The 24,190-nt window shown below is 39.1% G+C and overlaps 1 protein-coding gene across 2 annotated transcripts; it reads right to left on the minus strand.

The window, feature by feature from the left end:
* Positions 1-55: 55 nt before the first annotated feature.
* Positions 56-23,575, minus strand: LOC130711956 (dual specificity protein kinase YAK1 homolog). 2 transcript variants are annotated; one of them, XM_057561761.1, is made up of 18 exons: positions 22,735-23,575; positions 19,502-19,701; positions 19,250-19,403; positions 19,039-19,148; positions 18,782-18,851; positions 18,607-18,689; positions 18,406-18,487; positions 18,263-18,303; positions 17,373-17,495; positions 15,621-15,768; positions 15,377-15,491; positions 15,157-15,239; positions 14,968-15,042; positions 4,903-4,977; positions 2,779-3,575; positions 1,788-1,937; positions 1,076-1,365; positions 56-502 (listed from the first exon to the last, which is right to left on the minus strand). In XM_057561761.1, exons 1-18 carry the CDS (start codon positions 22,957-22,959, stop codon positions 426-428), a joined length of 2,898 nt encoding a protein of 965 aa, XP_057417744.1. In that variant the 5' UTR covers positions 22,960-23,575; the 3' UTR covers positions 56-425. The 2 variants fall into 2 exon arrangements, with proteins under 2 accessions (XP_057417744.1, XP_057417743.1); XM_057561760.1 differs by having other exon boundaries at positions 1,076-1,368; positions 22,735-23,572.
* Positions 23,576-24,190: the final 615 nt, after the last annotated feature.

Consider the following 24,190-nt stretch of genomic DNA (forward strand, 5'->3'; position numbering starts at 1 on the left):
ATTAGGAAGATGAGAGCATTTTAGAGCTTCATAGGGCTCTACAGTCTACACAATGGAAGACAAGAACGATAACATTCAATATTAAAATTTTTGGCACGCAACCAACTCCTTTAAGACCTGTTGTTATGACATCAGCGCATATGGTGCCTAAGAATTGTCAAACACCAATACCCTAATAAATAATCAATGGCAATGCAAACTACAATCATAAATTATTTTAAAGCACAAGCACAATAAATGATCAAAGGTAGAGAAGGGTTTGTTAATGAGCCATTTGCTCCACCCCCTCCCCCCTCTTTTGTTTTCTCTTTTTTCCCACTTTACCCCTTCAAATCCCTTCCTATTTTCCCTTCTGTAGACTACCCTTGTCATGAACCCAAATAATAGTAAAGAAAAGCCAAGCTGATCCACTGAACTGAAATCGGCTAGTCTATCCTTGCATAATCTTTTCTTGTGCGCGATGCAGGTGGTATGTTTGAGACTGGAGGGTTCATTCTTCGCCCTACAATAGATACCAGCCAAGTTAGAGTGGTGTACGCACATCATAATATAATATTTGAATAAAAGTTGAAAAAGAAGGAGATGCAGATGAATTGCCCTAGGGGCTAGGGAAGTTGCTAAAGTAGAATTACCCCAAGGACCTTATCACTGTTATTTTATGCAGATTAAACCATTAAATTATTTTTCCTCCCTGAAAGATGAATAAATTGATCTAGTCCTTTTGCGACGTCAATTTAGTTCCTGAAAATGTCTAAACTGATAATCTCCGAGGGGTAAAATTAATTTACTTTTTTTCAGAGACTAGAGTAACTGATCCAAAATCTTCCGAGACAAAAATGATGGTTTATCCTTTTATTCTCCATTAATTCTCAATAAATATTTTATGGTCACCAAGTTAAACCAGCAAGTACAAACTTCACATCTAATCAGGATAAGGGCAAAGGGTCATAGAAGAAAACTAGCATATTCGAGTGATCCTAATGCGTGGAGTATATTACTTTGAAGGTAATAAAATCCAAACACTAAAAAAACAATTGGAAAACAACGAGGATGGATGGAACAAAGAGGCACATACCCCATGACATACTGTTGGTGAATGAGGTATTCCTGGGAGAACGTGGCCCCACACTGTTGAAACCAGAAGGAGGAGCCTGAAGCTTAATTTGATTCCAGTCACCCCCTGGGGGGGGTCTCCCATGTGTGAACCTTTGAACAGATTGGTGTCCAAGACGGCTTGGAGTATTTTGTGAAATATGAGGCATGGCATGAAAAGGCTTTGACATAGAGGGTATATATGATGCGTGAAGATCATGTGTTGGAGGACTACCCATCTCTACATTAGAAAATGTTTGACCTGGTCCATTTCTTCTGAAGCACACAGTAAAATACAGTATAAGGGATCAATGAGGTTAAACAAGAATCCAGATTTAGTGGACAGAAATTATAAGGGAAGGGAAATATTGCATAGATTCTTATTTACCCTTTTAAGTGAATCAAATCATTTCATAAATTGCAACAATTTCCATGTTTTCATAATTCTATAACACAAAAAGGAATGTCACATTAACACGTACGTTGATACAGTGAAATCATTTATTTTAAGTAATGTTATAAGGAGTCCACTTCATATGCAAAGCTTAAACTTATGAGGTAAATCATTAACATATTAACAAATCAACCCAGGCTGCAACCAAGGAAGGGACAATCTGTATGTGGGGAAACCAGAAGAACAAAGTATAAAAGTAAAGGTAAGTGAGTAAAAAAAATCCAACAGCAGACAAACCCACCTTTGCACGAATATTGGAGTGCTAGAGTTGGAGACGGGATTGAACCTTCCAAATCCAGACCATGGTTCAGTGGAACCGAGATTCATACTGCCGAACTCAGTTGTCAAGGAGCTTTCATCTGAACCATCCTCTTGAAGTAGTAGTTCATCACTGGAATGAAATTAAAATCACTGAGTCTGCCTCATGACCATCATTAACAAAAAATAGTTGAATTCCTCCACAAATGGATTCTAGTGTCATTCAATTCAATCGAGGGGAAGAGTATATTCTCTGATCACTTGTCTATTTAATTTCTTTTTCCCTCTTAACCTCTTGTATCATCATATTTTTGTATTTCGTTTTTTTCAAGATATCTCTCGGATTCAAGCTATCTTCTATTAAAATTCTCCTCATTCCGTATTTCAATTAAAAGGAAAAAAAACAGTACCTAATATTACTCACACATTAGGCCCATTATTGCTGACATGAATTACATCCTTATTTCTTGTTAGTCTCAAACTTGCACCAAATATTCAGTCTTGTTTACTATTTAAAAGGTCTCCATATTGTTAGTATCAAACAGCACAATACTTCGTCTCTACTGGATCTAGCAACTATGTTCTGTATCTTAATTGTCAATGAAATTAACTTACCTCCGCCAAAGACAGAATACCCCAAAATTGATCTTTTATTATAACGTTAACCTGCCCCCTCAGCATCATAATAGTCAAGAAAGTGAGTATTGCATTTGTTTTCATGCCCTCTCTACTCAAGTTCCCTCTTTATTCTATCCATTCAAACCAACTGTTTATTCGTTTTACCACCTAAGTTAAATGCATCTTGCTGCCCAAATTGTATGTTGTAAACAAATAAAACTTTCAATAAGACAGTATGAAAATTGAGACTCATTTTGTGAAAGTTAACATTGCATAAAACATAAAAAATCAGACATCCAAGATAGCAGTATAATATAAAAGATTAAAAATAAGCTGGTTTGGAACCAAATGTGTACCTATAATTAGGATCCCAATCTCCAGGATCAGGCAGTGAAATGCCTGTCTCCACATCATCACAAACCAATTCTGTCAATTGTGAGTTTCGATTAGAACTAGGCATCATAGAGCATGTGATATTCTGATTAGCAGATATGCCTCCACTTCCTCGCTGCTTCCAGTTTCCAGGATTAGTATTTGGTTGTAGATAAGATGGTGAACTGCCAAGAGCTTGTGATGTTCCCTCAGCATGGCTTGAGCTGTCAGGATATTGACCGTGCCAATGCGAAGAAAATGTTGTTTCCTGAGTTTGAGGACTTCCGGAATGTCCCCAATTCTTTCTTCTATTAAATTGGCTAGCTGCAGCTGTCTTTCCCAAAGGTGATCCATGAGTAGTTCCTCTCGCGGGAGATGTAGGTCCATAGTGTCCTGGAGAACCAACAGATACCTGACTATAGGAATTTGGCGGAGTAAACTGTGAGGGGCTAGCACCAAGGGGCAGAGGAGCAAAATTTCCAGCTGATGGACTTACACCAAGCCCATTCCCCGGTTGATACTTAACTCTTCTCCGAGCATCAGGACTATTTCCAAGCATTGACATACTTCCCTGACTGTGCATGTTCATACCAGATGGAACAATAGGTGAATAGTAAGCAAACATGTTACTGCTCTCTCCGTAACTTCCATAGCTGCTTCCAAGCCCAGCACTCTCATTATAGCTCCCATGGCTTCCTATGCTGCCATAACTATTAGCAGATGGATGTTGCCCCATCTGAAAATGTGGACTGCTATAGAGGGAACCTCTTTTGCCTGGAACCTGTAGGAACAAAACATACTCAAAAAATTGGATATCCTTGTTTGAAAATTGACTTTCCAAGTTGAGGTAGCCCTATTAGATTGGAATTCAATTAATGGCTAAGTATCAATTATCAAATGGGCATTCAGCAAGAAGAGTTGGGTATTAGTAATTAGTGGTTATAAAAGACATACTTTTATGAGCAGCAAAATATCATTGTGGATATGCGATGAAACAATGTATTTGGTGGGTTTTAAATATAATACTTCAATGATTTCAATAGAAAATGAACTACTAAGTTTCTCAATTTTCTTGTCAAGATCAAAGATCGAAGTTCCTGCTCAGGAACCTCGAATCCTTCCCACGGTAAGTCACTCATTTGAATTTCGAACACCCTCAATATAATTAATACTAACAAATAACAAGAAGTTTTAGATCTGCACTCCTAACAAGGTTGTCTTGGCCACATGTACGATTTGCATTTTCAGTTAAGAAATAACTGCAAATTTAGTTCTACATTGCCCAACTGCTATCCTACAAAAAGTTTTAGGAAGCATTTAGTGATTATTGACTACATCCATGGATGGAAACAAATGCTTTGTACTTTGAAGCAAAAAACCTCCTAAGTCCTAACAGGTCAAGCAATCCATACCTTTTTGGGAATTGAATTGATGATTGGCTTTGATACAAATTGTATTGAGCTCTTACAACTAAACCAAAAGCAATTGCTACTGGTTAGGGCCAACTTCTTCTATTTTAGAACATCAGCAAGCACCAAAGTTTGATCGGGTCCGGCTCGTCTAAAGTGAGGGGTAAAGTAAGTCATCGCAACAATTGATTGAGTTGCTTTGTTGACTTCAAAGCAGGTAATCACTATTAATGGTTGTAGTGACTTACTTTAACCTCTAAAGTGACTCTAACCCTCTAAAGTGACTCTCACTTTAGAGGAGCCAAATCCGTTCATCAGAATATGGTTTTTCTTCACAACACCTCTGTAATCATATTAATAGTGTGCACGGCTAAGCTTATGTATGAAGCTTCTCCTGCTTTATTTAACTGTATACTCACTAGTTAGAGCACAAAATTTGTAAATCAGTGAGACATAAATTCTCTAGGCAATCACGAGTTTGAGTCACTATAGCTTTTACTCAACAGGACTTTTTTACTATCCTTTTGTCCAATTAGAGGTTTGGCCTGCTGCCCCATCTTATGGATAAAATTATTTTCCCTTTGAAATCTATTTAACATGCTTTCTTGTCATTTTAAAGTTAAAAAGTTATCATAAATGCACCTAACTTCCCTGTACTTGAGATAGAGGTAGTAATATATACAGTAGTAGCAGGCTTACGTTGGGTGATAGACCAGCAGCAAACCAGTGCCCTCCTCCTGGATGATTATCAACCTTGATATTTTGAACTACCGGCTAAAAAGTCACAGATAAATTAAATGAACATTAGATCATGGAGAGATTGGAATCAATCTCAATCAAACAACTTACTGCAGTGACAGAACAGCAACATCCAAATAAAATAGGACATAATTATAATATCTTAAAATTATATATTTCTTGACTTATTTAAAGATTTAAGCATGTTGGAATAGAGTTTTGAGCCTATAAACCTAATTAGAAATAAATTATGACGTACTTGAGTATCTTATCATAAAATAGGCTTTTGAGAAGACTTTCAGGCCAAGCCAGACTTTAAAAAAATGATAGGCCATATGATAGAACCAGAGATGAAAAGAAGAAACTGAGAATATTATAGAAAGAAAAATAGAGCAAAGCTCAATTACAGATGAGTATGCACTACCCAGAGCCCCAGCTCCTACCAGAGAGAAGAATCTCTCCTAACAAACTAACCAATTCTCATACTGACTCACACACTCCCCTCACCTCTCCCTTCATACCCCAGATTCCTTTCCACGTCACTAACTAATTCTCCTTTTGATAGCCTGATTTTATTGATAGAAAACCCTAATTCCCAATTGGAAACTAGGGAGAGATACAAGAGAAAGGGATACCAAACACCCTTCCAAGCCTAAGAGAGAACCACTTCTCTCTCTAACCCAATTCCTAAACTGAATAACCAAGATACTAATGTTCTCTACCTCTTTCTTATTTATAGGCAACCAGCCTTACTAACCCTCTTAACTAACTAACTAACCCCTAACCTTGAGTTCCTATCAATACTCCCCCCCTGAAAATTCACCTTGTCCTCAAGGTGAGGAACAAAAAGCAAACTAAAACAGTGAACAAGTATGCCTACTATACAAAAGTGACAAATTCAAGCTAAAACAATGAACCACCCAAAATACAGCATGCTAACAATACAAAAGTGACAATAATCACAGCTTCCGCCTGGATCCCACAACCTAAAGCAAAGAGTCCAACACAATTTGCAGAAGATCTCATTGATGCAAATTGGTTGAGGCAGCAAGATAGCAGCATCGTTCAAAGCAAACCCATAACCAGCCAACAAGTTCTCAAGTAGTCCAGTAAGTGAATCAACACCAACAATAAACCCTCCTCCAAGTGACCCAAATTGGGTGAATGTCCAACTACCACCAATATGTTGATGCCTCCAATACGTTTCTTGCCTCCAAACCCAAACATTGAACTCAGAAATTTGAGAATTCAAACTCTGATACCCAGTAACTAAATCAGCTAAGACATGTGGGTTACATGACCAAGCACTTTATTAGAGTACATCACATACCGTGTAGTAGAAGCTACTATTAAGTAGCTGCTGACTGTGTATACAGTCAATCTTAGAGTTAGTTATGCTAGCTGTCAAAGTTAGTTTTGCTTAGCTGTCATGCTGAGTTGTCATAACTGTTTTTGTTAGAGTTTGTTAAGATTGGTTAGCTTGATTGACAAGCTAGAGTGTTCACTATATAAACTGTATTCACTCTTGTATTCAGTAACTTTGAAAATCAATGAGAATGAGATTCATAGAATAGAGTTTTCAACATGGTATCAAGAGCTCAGTACGATCCCTGAGATTTTTCTCTCATTTTTTCTCTTCTTCTTCTTCATCACCATGGCTGATGAAGAACCTGCTCAGGAAACTGCGATTCCTGCAACTCCAGTTCCAGTTTCTGTTGCTGCGAGTGCTTCTTCTCTGACTCACAAGCTTACTCTGAAGCTTGATGACACTGACTTCCTTTCATGGAAGCAAGACGTTGAAGGCATTGCTCGCACTCATCGATTGCAGCACTTCCTCAACAGTCCCGATATTCCACCTCGCTTTCTCAATGAAGTTGATCGCATGAACGCCATTGAAAATCCTGCGTATCTTGCTTGGGAGCAGCAAGATTCTGCTCTATTCACATGGCTTCTCTCCTCGCTCTCGCCATCGGTGTTTCCTACGGTGGTCAATTGCACTCAGTCGTGGCAGATCTGGGAGGCGGTGCTCGATTTCTTCCAAGCGCACTCACTGGCGCAGAGCACGCAACTCAGATCTGAGTTGTGATCCATAACCAAAGGATCGAAGAGCACGTCGGAATATCTCAAACGCATCAAATCGATCGTGAATGCGTTGATCACCATCGGTGATCCCGTCACCTATCGCGAGCACCTTGAAGCTGTCTTCGATGGACTTCCCGATGACTATAGTCCTCTCATGACGATCGTGTACAATCGTGAAGCTCCGACTCCTGTTTCGCAAGTTGAGGCGATGATTATCGCACATGAAACGCGTTTGGATCGCGCTCGATCTCATCAGTTGAATGCGAATCCTCCATCGGCGCTACTGACGCAGGCTTCGCCACCGCCAGCGACGCAACCTCCACCGTTGACGCCGTCGCCGGTGGCTTCTGAGGCAAATTATGCTTCCAGCTCCGTTGATTCTTCCTATGAGGAGCGCTCGTTTGATGAGCGCGGTGATGAACGCAGTGGTTTCTCTTATTCGCGTGTTCGTGGTGGTTACAATGGACGTGGTGGAGGCAACAACTCTCGCGGTGGCTACAATGGACGTGGCGGAGGCAGAGGCAACAATCGCAGTGTGCAATGTCAGATCTGCAAGAAGTATGGTCATGATGCCAGTATCTGCTATCATCGTGCTTCTTCCACTCCTTCTACTGGCATGTTTGGCATGAACTCAGACTATGGAATGCAATTTCCTAATTTCCCTATGGTTTCTATGCCTCATTTTGGTTTCTCTCCTTACTGTGGTTCTCCTCAGTTTGGAAATCCAACTCAGTTTGGACAACAGCAATATTCTGGACCTGGTTCTTCTTTTCCAGGATTTCCTTTTGGTCCTCAGCAGTTTGGTTTTCATCCTTTTGCTGGTACACCTTGGAATAATTCATCCTCTTCTCAGTTCACAAGTGGAGGGCACAGATCTGGGAATTACAATGCAAGACCACCTCAAGCTATGATTACTGGTCCATCACAAGCAGGAGGCTCTTCTGCTTCAGCAAATCTGAGCACTTGGTTCCCTGATTCTGGTGCTACTCACCATGTGACTAATGATGCATCAGTTGTCTCAGATAGTGTTTCTCTTGCTGGTAATGATCACATCTTCATGGGGAATGGACAAGGTTTGCCAATCCTCTCTATAGGATCTGCTTCTTTTCCCTCTCCCTATCATCCTAACACCACACTCACTCTCAAAAATCTGCTTTTAGTTCCTGATATAACCAAAAATCTGGTTAGTGTGAGTAAATTTGCAAGAGATAATAATGTTTACTTTGAGTTTCACTCCTCTTTTTGTGTTGTGAAATGTCAGGTCACCTCTAGGGTCCTTCTTAAAGGTCTTGTTGGTCCAGATGGCTTGTATGCCTTTGAAGGCATGCACACTCCTTCTCTTTCCAAGAGTTCTTCTGTTCAAGTTCCAAATTCCTTGCCTCCAGTTGCTGTTTCAGATTCAGTTTCTGCCTTGTCAGCTGTTTTACCTAGTTCTACTATACCTAGTTCTAGTAACAAGTCATCTACTATTGTAAGCCCAACCTCTTATGGTTTATGGCACTCTAGACTAGGTCATCCTCATCATGAGGCTTTACATTCAGCTTTAACTTCTTGTAATATTCCAGTACCTAATAAAACAAAGTTCACTGTTTGTTCAGCATGTTGTCTTTCAAAGTCACATAGATTGCCTTCTCATTCTTCTAATACTGTCTATACTTTACCTTTGGAACTGGTTTTTGCTGACCTATGGGGGCCTGCTTCTATTGAGTCTTCTTGTGGTTTCTCTTACTTTCTCAATTGTGTGGATGCCTTCTCTCGTTTCACTTGGATTTTTCCAATGAGAAAGAAGTCTGATACATGTTCTGTTTTTCTCCAGTTTCAAGCTATGGTTGAATTGAAATTTAACTTGAAACTTAAGTCTGTACAAACTGATAATGACACAGAGTTCAAACCACTCACACCCTATTTTACAAAATTAGGGATTGTTCATAGACTAACTTGTCCCTATACACACCATCAAAATGGTAGTGTAGAACGAAAGCATCGCCATATTGTTGAGACTGGTCTTTCCTTGCTAGCACATGCTCATTTGCCATATCAGTTTTGGGATCATGCTTTTCAGGCAGCTGTTTTTCTTATTAACAGATTACCTACCTCAGTTTTAGGCAACATGAGTCCACATTTCAAGCTTTTTAACACACACCCTGACTACAACCTGCTTAAGGTTTTTGGTTGTGCTTGTTATCCACATTTAAGGCCTTATACACACTCTAAGCTGTCTCTCCGGTCTAAGCTATGTGTGTTCTTGGGATATTCTTCACAACATCAAGGTTACAAGTGTATGGACAATGAGGGTAAGATCTATGTCTCAAGAGATGTGGTCTTTGATGAGTTCAACTTCCCATACTCTCATATGTTTCCCTCTTCTGAGGCTGTTGTTTCTGACCAAGGTGTTTCTTCAGTTATTCCTATTGTTCCTACTACTGTGACTGCTGAGCAACCTGCTGCTACTGTTTCACACCCTCCTGCAGCTTCTGCCTCATCTTCAGAGGCTAGTCATCATAGTGACTTTTCAGTACAGCAGCAGCTTAGTCCCTCTTCTATGCCTGCCTTACCTTTTGGTTCAGCCAACCAAGTGGACAATCACACAGAGTCTTCTGCTGGAGCTATTCCTCAGCCTATTGGGAATGCTCATCCCATGCAAACAAGGGCAAAGTCTGGCATTGTTATGCCAAGGTTGTTTCCTACTTTACTTCTCACACAGGCAGAACCTACAACCTCTACTCAAGCTCTTAAGGATCCTAAGTGGAAAGCTGCTATGCAGGCAGAATATGATGCTTTAATGGCTAATGATACCTGGACTTTGGTCCCTCTTCCTAAGGATAGGAAGCCTATTGGCTGTAAATGGGTATTCAGGATTAAAGAGAATCCAGATGGGACCATCAATAGATACAAGGCAAGGTTGGTAGCCAAGGGTTATCATCAAGTGAAAGGTTTTGACTACTCTGAAACTTTTTCTCCAGTAGTAAAGCCTATAACTATTCGTATTATCCTCACATTGGCCATCACTAAGAAGTGGCACATTCATCAGCTTGATGTGAATAATGCCTTTCTCAATGGGGCACTTCAAGAGGAAGTCTATATGACTCAACCCTCTGGTTTTCAATGTGCAGATAGGTCTCTCGTGTGCAAGCTGCACAAAGCCCTCTATGGCCTCAAGCAAGCTCCAAGGGCTTGGTTTGAGAGGCTGCGAGCAGCCCTAGTAAAGTATGGTTTTGCTCCTAGCAAATGTGACCCTTCTTTGTTCACATTTTACACTAAAGGGTGCTGCATCTACATTCTTGTTTATGTGGATGACATTATCATCACTGGCAATTCACTGCCTCAGGTTCAGCAAGTGGTTCAGAACCTTGATTCAGAGTTCTCTTTGAAGCAATTGGGGCAGCTTGATTATTTCTTGGGAGTACAAGTTCATCACTTGAAGGATCAGTCTTTACTTTTAACTCAAACAAAGTACATTACTGATTTACTTGAGAGAGCTGAAATGGGGGATGCTAGAGGCATTTCTACTCCCATGATTGGAGGTGCCAAACTCAGCAAATATGGCTCAGATTATTTTGCAGATCCTACTCTATACAGATCAATTGTTGGTGCACTGCAGTATGCTACTTTGACAAGACCAGAAATTAGTTTTGCTGTCAATAAAGTGTGTCAGTTTCACAGTCAGCCCTTGGAAGATCATTGGAAGGCAGTGAAACGCATACTTAGGTATCTTAAAGGCACTTTACATCATGGTCTTCATCTTAGACCTTGTTCCTTGCATACTTCTGTTCCCCTTGTTGCTTTTTGTGATGCTGACTGGGGATCAGATCCTGATGACAGAAGATCAACCTCAGGGACTTGTGTCTTTTTTGGTCCCAATCTAGTCTCCTGGAGCTCCAAGAAGCAGACCTTGGTGGCTAGGTCTAGCACAGAGGCTGAATACCGCAGCTTGGCCAATACCTCAGCAGAGTTACTTTGGGTTCAATCCTTGTTACAGGAACTTCAGGTTCCCTTTACTCCTCCAAGAGTGTTCTGTGATAATATGGGGGCTGTTGCTCTTACTCATAATCCAGTTCTTCACACCAGAACTAAGCATATGGAGCTTGATATCTTCTTTGTGCGGGAGGAAGTTCTTGCTAAGTCCCTTTTTGTTCATCACATTCCTTCTGAGGATCAGCTAGCAGATCTCTTCACTAAAGCCCTCTCTCCTACCCGGTTTGAGCTTCTTCGTTCCAAACTCAATGTGATTGAGAAAGTTCCTTCTCCCCCACCTTGAGTTTGAGGGGGTCTATTAGAGTACATCACATACCGTGTAGTAGAAGCTACTATTAAGTAGCTGCTGACTGTGTATACAGTCAATCTTAGAGTTAGTTATGCTAGCTGTCAAAGTTAGTTTTGCTTAGCTGTCATGCTGAGTTGTCATAACTGTTTTTGTTAGAGTTTGTTAAGATTGGTTAGCTTGATTGACAAGCTAGAGTGTTCACTATATAAACTGTATTCACTCTTGTATTCAGTAACTTTGAAAATCAATGAGAATGAGATTCATAGAATAGAGTTTTCAACACACTTGTTTGCCAATGGAATAGCAATTCTGGAACTGAGTACCACTCCAGCTTATAGCTTATCCTCCTTTGCAAAAGTTCAGCCATGTGTGATGTGTTGGGCCAACCCCCAAAACAATTAAAACAGATTCTGATGTGGTTCCTTAACCTTTGAAACCCAGCAACTAATTCAGCAGAAACATTTAGTTGGCATGACCAAGAACTTGAGTGACCTTGTGTTAGAAATGGTGGAACAAAATAATTTCCCCAAACCCAGATTTTTATCACCTCCCAACATGCAAACCTCCAAATCTGTTCATGTTCCCACCTCAGCAAATTGATCTCAGTACCCATGAATTTCCACTCACCAAATTTGAATTCATTTGGAATAGCAACCTGACTCAATGTAAGGTCTGAATCTTGGTAAAACTCCAAGCTCTTTTCAACATATAGTCGACCATTTGAGCTCTCATGGGCAATTCCAGCTGCTTGTTTAATTCGACACATCCAGACCAAATCCAAATTTTCCTGGGCTTTCTGTGTCTCCGGAACCCATTTTCTAAAATGGCCTTGGCTCATTTGTTCATTAAGTAGTTGGAGTGGACATCCCCTGCATGTTGCTCTCACCAAACTCACCCATTTGTTGTTCCCTCCTTGAGCTGCCAGCAAATAACTCAAATACTTTGCCATCAAGACACCTGGATCCCACTGCAAATAGCTTTTTAACCAAACATATATTCCAAGGTTTTCAACAACTCCTGCTAGTTGAATTTGGCACAGAAAGTCCAAAATTGTATGGGCTTTTACTTCCTGCCAACATGTAATCATTGCTTCCAAACCAGTCTGACAAATCAGAAACAACACACATGACTCACCTATCTCCTTCACTCTTGCTATCGTAAGTCTGTTCCCCAAAGCTGCAAACTGTGGAAGAGAGTCGCAGATCAGAAGATCTATCAACAGAAGTGGGATTACCTCGTCTTCCAGCAGAACTCTGGCCACCGTACAACCTTGGTTTGGTGGTTTCGCCGGTGAACGAGAATCCTTTGCCAACAATTCCCGGTCTGGCGGTTGCGGTGGTGTGAGTGGCCTCGCCACCCTCCCTCGATGAATCTTCTTTGACGACATTGAGAATCGACGGAATCCACTACCATTTTTGAATTTCTGGGTCCTGCTTCTCTCTACCCCCAATTTCAGAATTCTTGTTCCGTCGAAGAACCCTAAATCAACAATTTGGGGATAAACGGCGAATCCTTCCTTCTTAACACTTCGAAGGTTGCAATTCTGTAAACCTTCGATTGCCGTTTGATTCCTTGTCGCAATTGCTACGCTCACCCCACCATATCTTCCTTCAATCTCTGTTTCAAAGGTCAAGTTTTTCTCTGTCATTGATGCAAACTCTGAATCCTTCTGCCACTCCTCCGCTGTTTCTTGATTTCCCTCTGCAACTTCAAGAATGAATTTCTGAGTCGCCTCCACCACCGCTGAATCAGTCTCAGTCGCGGTTTCCAAATTCGCCGGAGATACTTCCGCCGCTTCAAGATTTGGTTTCTGCGCCTCCAGAGATTAAGACCTCCTCTGCTATAGATGCTTGTTCAGCCACCGTTGCGACTTGTTCTTCTTCCGCTGCGGTCTCCGCTCCTCTCAGCGATGTCGCCGCCCCTGTTCGCTCCGCCTCGATTACCGCCTCTGATTCTTGCCTTTCTTGTTCCATCTTCTGCCTCTTCTCTTCAAGTTCCCTCCACTGATTCTTCATTGACTCTAGTTCCCTTCTGCTCTAGGCAAACTCCTTATGCAATTCCTTTACAAGAGAAAATATCTCCCTCTTTTCCTCATGTGAAAATGAATCCATGAATCCTCTAGCCATGGATGCTGTTGCGGTTGAATCTTCTTGGCCAGGGCACCTGAATCGGTGCTCTGATACCAATGATAGAACCCTGATTTTATTGATAGAAAACCCTAATTCCCAATTGGAAACTAGGGAGAGATACAAGAGAAAGGGATACCAAACACCCTTCCAAGCCTAAGAGAGAACCACTTCTCTCTCTAACCCAATTCCTAAACTGAATAACCAAGATACTAATGTTCTCTACCTCTTTCTTATTTATAGGCAACCAGCCTTACTAACCCTCTTAACTAACTAACTAACCCCTAACCTTGAGTTCCTATCACCTTTACCCGATCTGTCCCTATTTTCCTTCTTCTAGAATAAACCAACCATGTAGTGGGCCTTTTTGAACTCGGGCCCAACACCTCTCCCTGATTCTCATTGTCTACGGGTCCAGGTATCCTATCCCCATACTTTGAAAATGAGCTATTGCGTCAGGCCAAACTCATACCTTAAGTTTGGAAAGTGGGTCAGACTCAACCTTTATAAAGCCCAACCCAACCCAACCCTTAGAGATAAACTTTCCTAATTATATTTGTATGATATATCAACCCCAAGCACTTAACACTGAACGTACACACATCATGATTCATGACATGTTTCTAACATAGCAGAGATACTAAACTTTAGTCAAGTGTAGATGAGGCAGGTTCAATAACAGATCGCACATCCACTTCTGGCTGTTACACTTTTATGAGGGGAAATCTGATAATTTGGAGAAGCAAGAAACAATCGGTGGTGGCTCAAGGCAGCATTAAAGCTGAAAGCCGAGCAATGTCTCATGCTAGAAGAAATATGGTTAGAAATATTACTTAATGAACTGAAGATCACATATGAAGGGTCAATAAAATTATTGTGTGACAATCAATATACAATTAGCATTGCTGTTAATCCTATTTATCATCACAGAACCAAACGAGTGGATATTGAGAGACTACAGTAGGGAGAAGATGAAAGAAGGAATTGTCAAAATGGTTTACACTCCTTCAAGTCTTCAAACTGCTGATATCCTCACAAAAGCTTTAACAAGAATCATGTTTTACAACTAATTTTCAAGCTGGGAATGATAAACATATACTCTTAAGACAAGAGGGTGTGAAGATTACAGGAGACTCCAGTCAAACAATCAAGCCTTAATTGGGTTGATTGTGATACTAAGCAGCACTTGATAGACACGCCAGTACAGAAGATAACAGAGTATTTGAGTTTTCTTCTATGTGTGTATATTAAAAGTAGAATGGAACAGGACAAAGGAGCAAAAAATTTATAGATATGTCAACTATCCTAAAAGCTTAAACTATTAGGACAAGGCATATCAAGGGTTTTATATTCTATTTATAAAACACACATAAATAAGAAAATACTCTTTGTGACATAAGTCAAGAATTAAACACCTGGGACAGAGTAACTAAATATTATTTTTGCATGAGAAGTTAAGAAATCAAAAGAACAATTTAAACAACTATAAGTTTGGAACAAACAGTTTAAGCTAACTATTAAACTGCAGATGCTTTAAAATTGAGATATACTTACGACATGAGGAGTCTCAGGGGCAGGCTTATAAGGGTGTGTAAAAGGCTCCCCAGTTACAAAAGGATGTTTTGAAGCCTGCAGGAAAACAAACTAACAATAAGTGCTTGCAGTGAAAACTCTGCGTTAATACAAGCCAAAATTTAGTTTCAAAAATGGGGCATTGCAGAAAACAAGACAAACCCAAACTACCTGAAAGGGTGACCAGCGTTTTGCAGGATCAAATTCAACAAGCCCTTTCAAGAAGTCAATAAGAGCCAATCGTATTTGACTTTCTATAACAAGTTCAGTTTATACAGCATTCATTAGTGCAGTCAACTCATAATAGGAATAAAACATTAAACACACGCACACGAAATAAAATACCAAAGAAATGTAGAGCAGAAATTTTCAGCCTTCCCCAGAAGCTAACCTTTGACAATATCTTCCTTAGGTAGATTTTTCCTGTAGGGATAGTTTGTAACAATGGCTTCAAGGTTCATATGATTAAAATACTCCTTTCCAATTGCTGGCTTCTTCAGATCTCTCTGAACAGGAACCATAATATGACAATAAACATGTAATCTTTTAAAAAGAAACTAGAAGGAGAAAATGATTTGAAGAGTGTTCATTTTGGATAAAGATTGTGCGGAAAAACAGTAACAAATAAAACATACAGCTTCATATTCTTCCCCGGTCAATGCTTGATAAACACTTGCAGTATGGGCACTCTCACTGTTCTCTATGCTCTGGAGACTCCCGATACACTTAAAGAACTTACTTGTGTTTTTGGCATCCCTTAGCAGATAATCAGGTGGTTGTCCTCTACAATATATTCACAAAACTATGACGTTATTCAAAATACTCAAAAATATAGAAAGCCATTGTAGATAAGAACTAAAGATAATACTTTTGTTTCATTTGCAAACTAATAAATATGCTCTGTTTCCAAGGGAGACAAAGATTCTGCAACGTGGAAAGACTGGGGGCTGGGAGGAAGTGAGAAACACCCTAGGATGTCCCCCTGACTCCACTGCGTTGTTCTCCAAGGGTCTAGTTTCGGACTTGATTTTAGAATAGAAAAGGCTAAATGAATTATGGAAGATCATAGATTGTTTGGCCTAGTATGCAATACTTCGGAGAGGGAAGCCAAGGATAACACTCTACACTGATACGGTGAAAGAGCTTTGTTATTTCCTTGAATCAATTTATTCAGGAAAAGATAATTCGACTCCAATTATAATCTCAGCCAAGCTTAATTTTAGTCAGGTTTCAAATGAAAGAACTCGTCTCAAATTTATATTAAAATGTTAATCAAGTCTGAGGAATGGAACTCTATTTTTCTCACACAATAGATGTAGAAACCATGTGCTCAACAACAACAATAAGGGGCAAAATGTCAGTTAGAATATGTGAAAAATATCACAATTGTATCTTAGAGTACACAACTTAATTATATCTTAGCATTGATTTCCTAGTTGTAATATGTCATGATTTATTTCCTTACTCATTCACATCATTCTCACAGGTGTTGGTGTTCTATAATGTCAAGGTGAAAAAAGTGGCAGAGTAGTAATGCTGGATGAAAAAAACATTGTAGGATCAGCATTCGCCTCTAGAAAAGCTCTTATAAAAGGTTCCTTCTCTTCTGGGAAGACCTCTAGCAAGTCTTACCAAGAAGATAGGTGGTGCAGTTATTGTCAAAGTCTTAGCTATAAAAAGGAAAACTGCTTGCTTCAACCTTCATGAGAAGGACTGCATGCTTAGTTGGATGGTAATTGAAGGCATTTCTTATAACCACATTTCAAAGTAGGTAAGGCATTCTCCCATCAGAGAGAAAATAATATGTAGGTTTCGTACAAGACTATGGCCTCATGGATGCTAAACTACATCATACTCCTACAATCCTCAATGTAAAACTTTTGAATTAGATAATGGGGACCAAGAAAAGAAGAAGAAAGATACAGATGGTTGGACAGGAAAGTAAATTATCATATCAATACAATAATTGGCATTACTTTTGTGGTTAGTGTAGTAAGTTATTTCAGGAATCACCAGGATGCAATCATGTAAATCTTGAAATATTTAATAGGGCACCCAGGCATGGAATCATGTACACAAAACAAAACATAGTCATTCTAATGTTGATTGGGCAAAGTGTCCTATAGACTGTAGAACTACTTTATGGTAAAGCAAAAGCAGGCAACAATGTCGTAGTGAAGAGCCGAATCGGACTATCAAGTTGTTAAATGAAAATGGAAACTTGAATTTAAGTTTCATTTGACCATTTTTCTTCTGGCTAATATTATGAAGTATACTTTGGATGGACAAAAGAAAAAAATCTTCAAGGTGATGTCGCATATTTGCTATATAAATTGAATAGCCACATAATTGAAATTATATTTCTTCCTTGAGAGATAGTAGCATACCCAAGTATTTCAATCATCCGCCGCAAGAGATCAAATTCTGAAGCCCCAGGGAACAATGGTAAACCAAGAAACAATTCCGCCACTATGCATCCAAAGGACCACATATCAATAGCTGTTGTGTATCTTCTAAGGGTTAAGGTCCAAAATAAAGCAAGAGCCACAAGAACAGACCTGAAAACTATTTATTTAAAAAGAGAGAAAACGTCTTCTGAAGAGTATATCATTAAGAATATCTGGTAAACCATTAGTTTAAACAAGGGCATGCTGCTTGGTAAATCTAACATCTCTATGTAATCAAGGCGTCCTATGGATGTTTGAATTATTTTACACTAGGCATACTGAGGATGAAGGTAATGCATATCATGCTAAAATGTAACTAAGAAAACCTGTTATAAAATTTTACTAAAATTGAAGCAATAAAGAGTAATGAAGAAAGCCAAGGCTTCTGCAAATAAAACAAACCCGTCCCAACCCCTAACAAAAATGAGGAAAATCACAAGGAGATGGACTGTAGTTCCAGTTTAACTAAAGTTTAGAATTTTCTTCAAAGATGCTCCACAACTAAGTCCTAGAAGTAAAATACCAAGCAAAAACTAAATGCAGAAGCTTTAGTTGTCTGTAGATGAAGCTTTGGTAGAAACTTCAATAGCTTCCTAGTCTAACAAAATAATAGTCTTTGCTTCGCTATCATCGATACCCAAACCTAGCTCCACATCATACAGCACAATCTTTAAAAAAAAGTAGTTGAGAACATGCAGCTTGAAACGTAGAAAGATGAGGTAAGAATTACAAAAACATAAAGCAACAAAATAAATAATGAAATGAAACCCCGAATATACAAAAATCTTGAAAAGAAAGGTATCAGCTACTGATTTCATTGTTTAGGATACTGATATCCAAGAAGGACCTCAGGAGATCTATAGTATCGACTCTGCATAAAAAACAGGAGATAAGTGCCTCTGTGCAAGTACCGGACAATTATAGCTTTAACTGGAAGTATCATAAAAGCCTACTTTCCACAGCAAACACATGCCTGAATATAGGAGTAAACAGTGCGGTTTTCCATGCATGCTGATCCAAAGTCAATAATCTTGATTTCTGCTGGCTTAACAGCGCTACACATGGAAACATACTTGCATCAAATCTCAAGATACATAGCTGCAGCATACATGAAAACTTAAGAAAATAGCTGCAGCATCCAGTCTTTATGAGCGCCTTCATGTAAGAAACCAACCTCGTGCATAAAAGAATGTTTTCTGGCTTCAGATCACAGTGAATAATGCCAGCATCTTTTAACAGAGCCAATCCACATAAAATCTTAAAACATAAATTTAAGAAAATAGATTACTGTAAGATACCAAAACCAACAAAAGGACCGAGCAGAAAGGTCGTACAGAGAATTGACATACCTGCTTAGAGAACAGCTGAACAATGCCAAGTGATAATCCCCTAAAATGGTTCAACTTGATAAGCTCATACCTGTATACTATATGATGTCAATACTAAAACATGCAAGAGTGAGAAGATAGAAAACTAGGATAGCAACATAGCATGATTCATCCAATATTTGTAGTTCAGTTAAACTTTAACACCATTCCAGCTTTGATACACTCTCAATTAAGATTAGACCGACAAATGCTAAATTGTAATGAAGTTCACAACTTACAAGTTTGTATCCAGCAGTTCAAAGCATATGCACAAATGTCGTTGATACACAAAAAAATCATATATACGAACAATGTGATGCTTATCCTCAGGATCATACTTCTTATTTAACTGCAGGAAAAAAGAAAGAACATTTTAGTACTCCTCATGGCTGCGCTTCCAAAAAACGAATGGCGTCTTAAAGAAAGATAATGATAATAATAACAGATTACCGTTGTTAAAATAGTTACTTCAACCAGTGCTTGTTGATAGTATGCAGGTTGATTTTTAATGATCTTCACAGCAACAAAACTGTTGGATTCTGGATCCCAGCATTTAGCCACTTGTCCAAATGTCCCTTGGCCAAGGACATCTTTGACAATATATCTGCACCATAACAGAATGCAAATTTTATAAAGACAAACTGATGTTTCCTAGAGGAATATATAGTGATAGGCATGAAAAATGTATTACAATTTACAAACCTTTTACTTTTCTCTAAATGGGCCAAGACAAAATTCACTGTCAGAATAAGGTCTGAGTTTACATTATCATAGCCATCATTAAGCACTCCAGTAGACGGGCTTGTCAAAAATCTTTTTGGATTTAGATCTGCAGAATATTTAAACTGTGGATCGCATAGTTGGTATGTTTCAACTATTTCCTTGGTCAATCTTGTAACCAACTGCAAATTAGAAGAGGAGCATCAGTTTAAAATGTTAGGTACTCTAAGCTCCAAACATTCTGATACTAATGAGCACATCACAGTATATCAACTTGCCATGCTATATCAAAATGATGCAATATGTCCATGTGATCAGAAACAAAAAAACGAGACAAAGGTGATACTGATAGGTATTCTTAAAATTTGGGCTGTGCCTAACTCAACCCCAAAAAGAGCTCGTAAGGTGAGGATTGACAAAGTCTTTATAAGAAATATTTTGACCATATCTCTAGTTGATGTGGGATCTTAACACATCCCACACACCAAGGATTAAACAACTAGAGTGCGGAGTTTCTAGAACTGATATCTACAACAAAGGCAGATGATAGAAATAGGTTAGATTACCTAATAAAGGATTGAATAATTGTGGGCCTGGGCTTGTTAAACAGGGGACGATAGTTAAAGGGCTGGACCTGAACCAATGGTCTTGTAATATTGTTAGTTGTCTAGATTGATTGTTAGCTGTAACTGTCAAATTAGTTAATAGTTGGTAGTTTGTTACAGTTACAATATTAGATAGAAGATTAGTTAGAAAGGATTCATTCTGGAAACTGGGATCAGTTCAGGAAAGAGAGTTGAGCCTCTCAAAAGTCTCAAAAACTTGTAACTCTTAGCTCTACTTTCCTAAGTCCTGTCTACATTGGGAAGATTGGGAAATTAGGGTTATTCATCAATAACACATTCAGCTTTCTTGCTCAATGCCGGTACCTATCAGCAGCCTAGAGTGGTCACAGTAAAAGTGATATGAACCCGCAACGAAGGCAGGATTTTGGGGGCAGACGCAATGAAGCCAGAGTTTTAGGTCCAACATTAGATCTATGTTAGGCTCTGATACCATTTTAGAATTTGGGCTCCACTAACTCACATCCTAGTAAGGTGAGGATTGCAAAAGCCTTAATAAGCTTTTGGTCATGTCTCTAGTCCATGTGAAATCTTAACAGCAATAATAAAATTGTATTAGGTAGTAATCTATCTATATTGTCTTAAGAGTTCAGACTCTGTCTCAAACTGGCACTTAGATGCCAATCATGCACAACTGGTTACATGTAGCATTTACTCTAATTTTCTACGAAGGGTCTAGTGAAGATATCAGCCAACTGTCTCCAGTTTTGGAAGAAGGTCACAGCCCATTTTAGGAAAGAATGGTAGAAATAGGATATGTACAAACGAGTCTAGCTTAATTGAGAGCAATGGGTAAATCAAGACATGAATCAGATGGTGGTGTGATGATTCACAAATGGTGGACAACTATCCATAGAAGTATATACAGATCAGGATTATGGAAGATCAATGATTAACAGTAGAATAACCTCAAGTTATTGTATTTTCATTGGTGGTTGCTCAACCAAGTGCGAAAGCCATGTTTTGAGCTATGACACAAGCAATTTGTAAGCTACAGTGGATGAAAATAATATTGGATGGCCTTAATTTAAATGCAACACAGAACGCTCCTATAGGGCTGTTTTTGTGACAACCAAGTGGCCATTAGTAGGGAGAAAATTAGCTTTACATCAGATAGAACCCAGTCACCCAATCCCAAAGCAGATGCTAAGCAAAAAGGATTTTGATAGGTACCAGCAATCTAATTATGAGGATATGTTCCTGGGCATATGTTCCAACCAAATGCACCCAATAGTAGGATAAATCGTTCATTATCATAAAAATCTAACCTCTATACTCAATCGACAAACCAATGTCCATAAAGACTTCGCCACTATAGTTCTACCAAAACCACTAAAGATAGTAAACAAATATTGCACCAAGGGCTCACTTGGTATTTACGAAAAAGGCCAAATATTTTATTCAACAAAGAAACAGTGACAAAACAGTGCAAGAACAGATGAGGAACAGATTCTAAACACGCGCAATACCTAATACTCATATGAGGGGAAAAAGCCTTACTGGGCCTACAAACCTGGAACACCAGTAGTTCAATTCAAAAGAAGTTATCAATTAAAAAGGATTTGCACAAAAACACCCCAAAAGGGTCAAGAGATAAAACCCTTTAATCCATAATTGAAGACAAATGAACATAATCAACAAGACCAAAGAGATTCTCAGATACTCTAATTCAAAAACTTCCTATCATTTATGAATTATGAAAAATCAGTAAATTCCAAGAAAAAATTGAATCTTCAACACCAAAAAAATTGTGGATAGGGAGTTGCATAAGAACATTGGAGCCTTTATGGTCATCTTTTCACAAGAGCAATCACATTAAGCTATTCTAGAGCGCGAAAGAGCACAAGGATCCGGTACAAAGCATGGATTGCCATAATTTAGTTTATTAAACACGTGATAACCAGAAAGTCATAAACGTGATAATTTACTCTCTACTGGGTAATGAAATACTGTGATATAATTCCACTAGGAATGCTGCTATCTCCTAACCTTCCATTTTTCCCATTTGACCTGCTTCTTCACTTTCATTTTCTCAAATGTTGCAGTGGGGAAGACAGATAAAGACTGAGGAGGATGAGAACCGACTACCATTCTAACAAGATAGTAACAACCGTGTCTCCAATATTAAGTCCACCACCCCAAGAAAACTATCAGAACACACCTACAGACTCCACTAACCACAACTCAAAGATCAATAGCTCCATGCTCACACACGCCCTCCACTGAGAAAAACCTACATCACTCTTATAGTATGCACTCCCCTTATTCAAACAATGACATATGTCCCATAAATGGTAACATTTTCCCCTTTTCAATTTTAAAACTGTGCAATGCAATTGTGAGAGAATTAGCATTTTCAGTACTAAAGGGGTACCCAAAATTTGCTCCAGCATCCCAAAATCCCAACATCCCACACTCTCACTAAAAAATACACCTTTTTCAGTCAAAAGTCAAAACCTCTCTCACAGCAACATTTTTCATCATTATCACTTGCAAAACGCGAAACTAAGTGAATTCAAACGCTCACTTGTAACAAAAACCATCAAAGGAGTCATCCATTGACAACCAAAAAAAAATCACAATGAAACTTACTGGTTTCCTCACAACCGCACGCAATGTTGGGGACTTTCCAGCACTAACATCTTCACGACGCTGCTGCTGCTGCTGCTGCGGCACACAAGGAGCAAACACGGCAAACACGAGCCCCCGAGGACGCCATCCCGATGAAGATGACGACGAAGAAGCCGAGTCTCTGGACTGAGGCTGCTCTGCTTCACTACTACAACTACTACTACTACCAGTTCTGACCCCATCCATGACCCAGCAGCGAAACCCAAAAGAGAAAGAGCAGCCACAACCTCAAATTTCAAACCCTTTTCTCCAATTTCACTTTCATTCCAATTCTTCTTCTTCCTCTTCTCATTCACACAACCATCATCACACAACCCTCATCACACACAACAACAACAACAACAATCAAAACAAAAACACCACAGAAGAAAAATCAAGGGCTAACCCCACCTGCACCTGCACCTGGTTGCTATGCTACAATTCGAGAAACCCACCAACGGATTTTAACCCCATCGTGAACAAGAATCTCCAGAATCATCGTACGGTCAGAAGAACCACAAGATCCATTGATGGCTGGAGATTGATGATGGTGATGGTGATGGTGATGGAGATTGGTGACCGGTGGTGAATTTCTCTCTTGTTGGGTTGAATCGGAAAGATGAAATTGACAAGGTAGAAAATGGATCGAAAGTGATGTTGTGTTGTTTTTTCGGTTTTGTGTTTTGGGTTTATCTGTATGTATCAGGAGTGGGAGTAGATTTTCATTAATTTACTATCGTTGGTGTTTTGTTTTGTTTTGCTTGGAAACAAAGGGAGACAAAGGAGAGTGTGTGTGTGTGTGTGTGTGTTTGTGAGATGGGTTGTGTTGTGTTGTGTTTGATGGTCTTGGAGACAGGCAAGCAAAGGCACCAACAAGCTATATTGCTTAGGACTTTGGTCCAAGGAGAGAAATTGATGAGAAAAATTGTGTGGCCTTTTAAGTATTTTCATAAAACTATAATTTAAAATCTCTCCTCATTTATCTCTTGGGAGTTGAGATATTGTCACTTCCACCAACAGAACTCCCACTATTTTACACTAACAAATTCCTAAAATATTTTCTGTCTTCGTTGATTATTGAGTTCTAAAAACTCGTAACACCTTTAGGATTTACGCGTACCGGGATTTAAAACTCGGTATGCTATAAGACACATTAGCTTCCGAGTTCTTATTTTCGGTACAATTTTTGAAAAGATTTACTTGGAAAACTTAAGTTCTCAGAATACACTCTTAGTGTTAACAGACTTTTAAGAATCCGGTAGTACACACTAACATTGTAGGGTTTTAAATCCTAATAGCGTGTTTGTGTTGTGTTTATACATTCTGGGTACCTAAGTTCCTAAACCAACAACTCAAACAATATTGGGAATTGTAAGACCTGGTATTTTATTTTTCCGAATCTCCTACGTACCGGAATTTCGAATCCCTGGTAAATGAC

Source organism: Lotus japonicus, chromosome 4 (assembly GCF_012489685.1).
Source record: "Lotus japonicus ecotype B-129 chromosome 4, LjGifu_v1.2".
NCBI classification, from domain to species: domain Eukaryota; kingdom Viridiplantae; phylum Streptophyta; class Magnoliopsida; order Fabales; family Fabaceae; genus Lotus; species Lotus japonicus.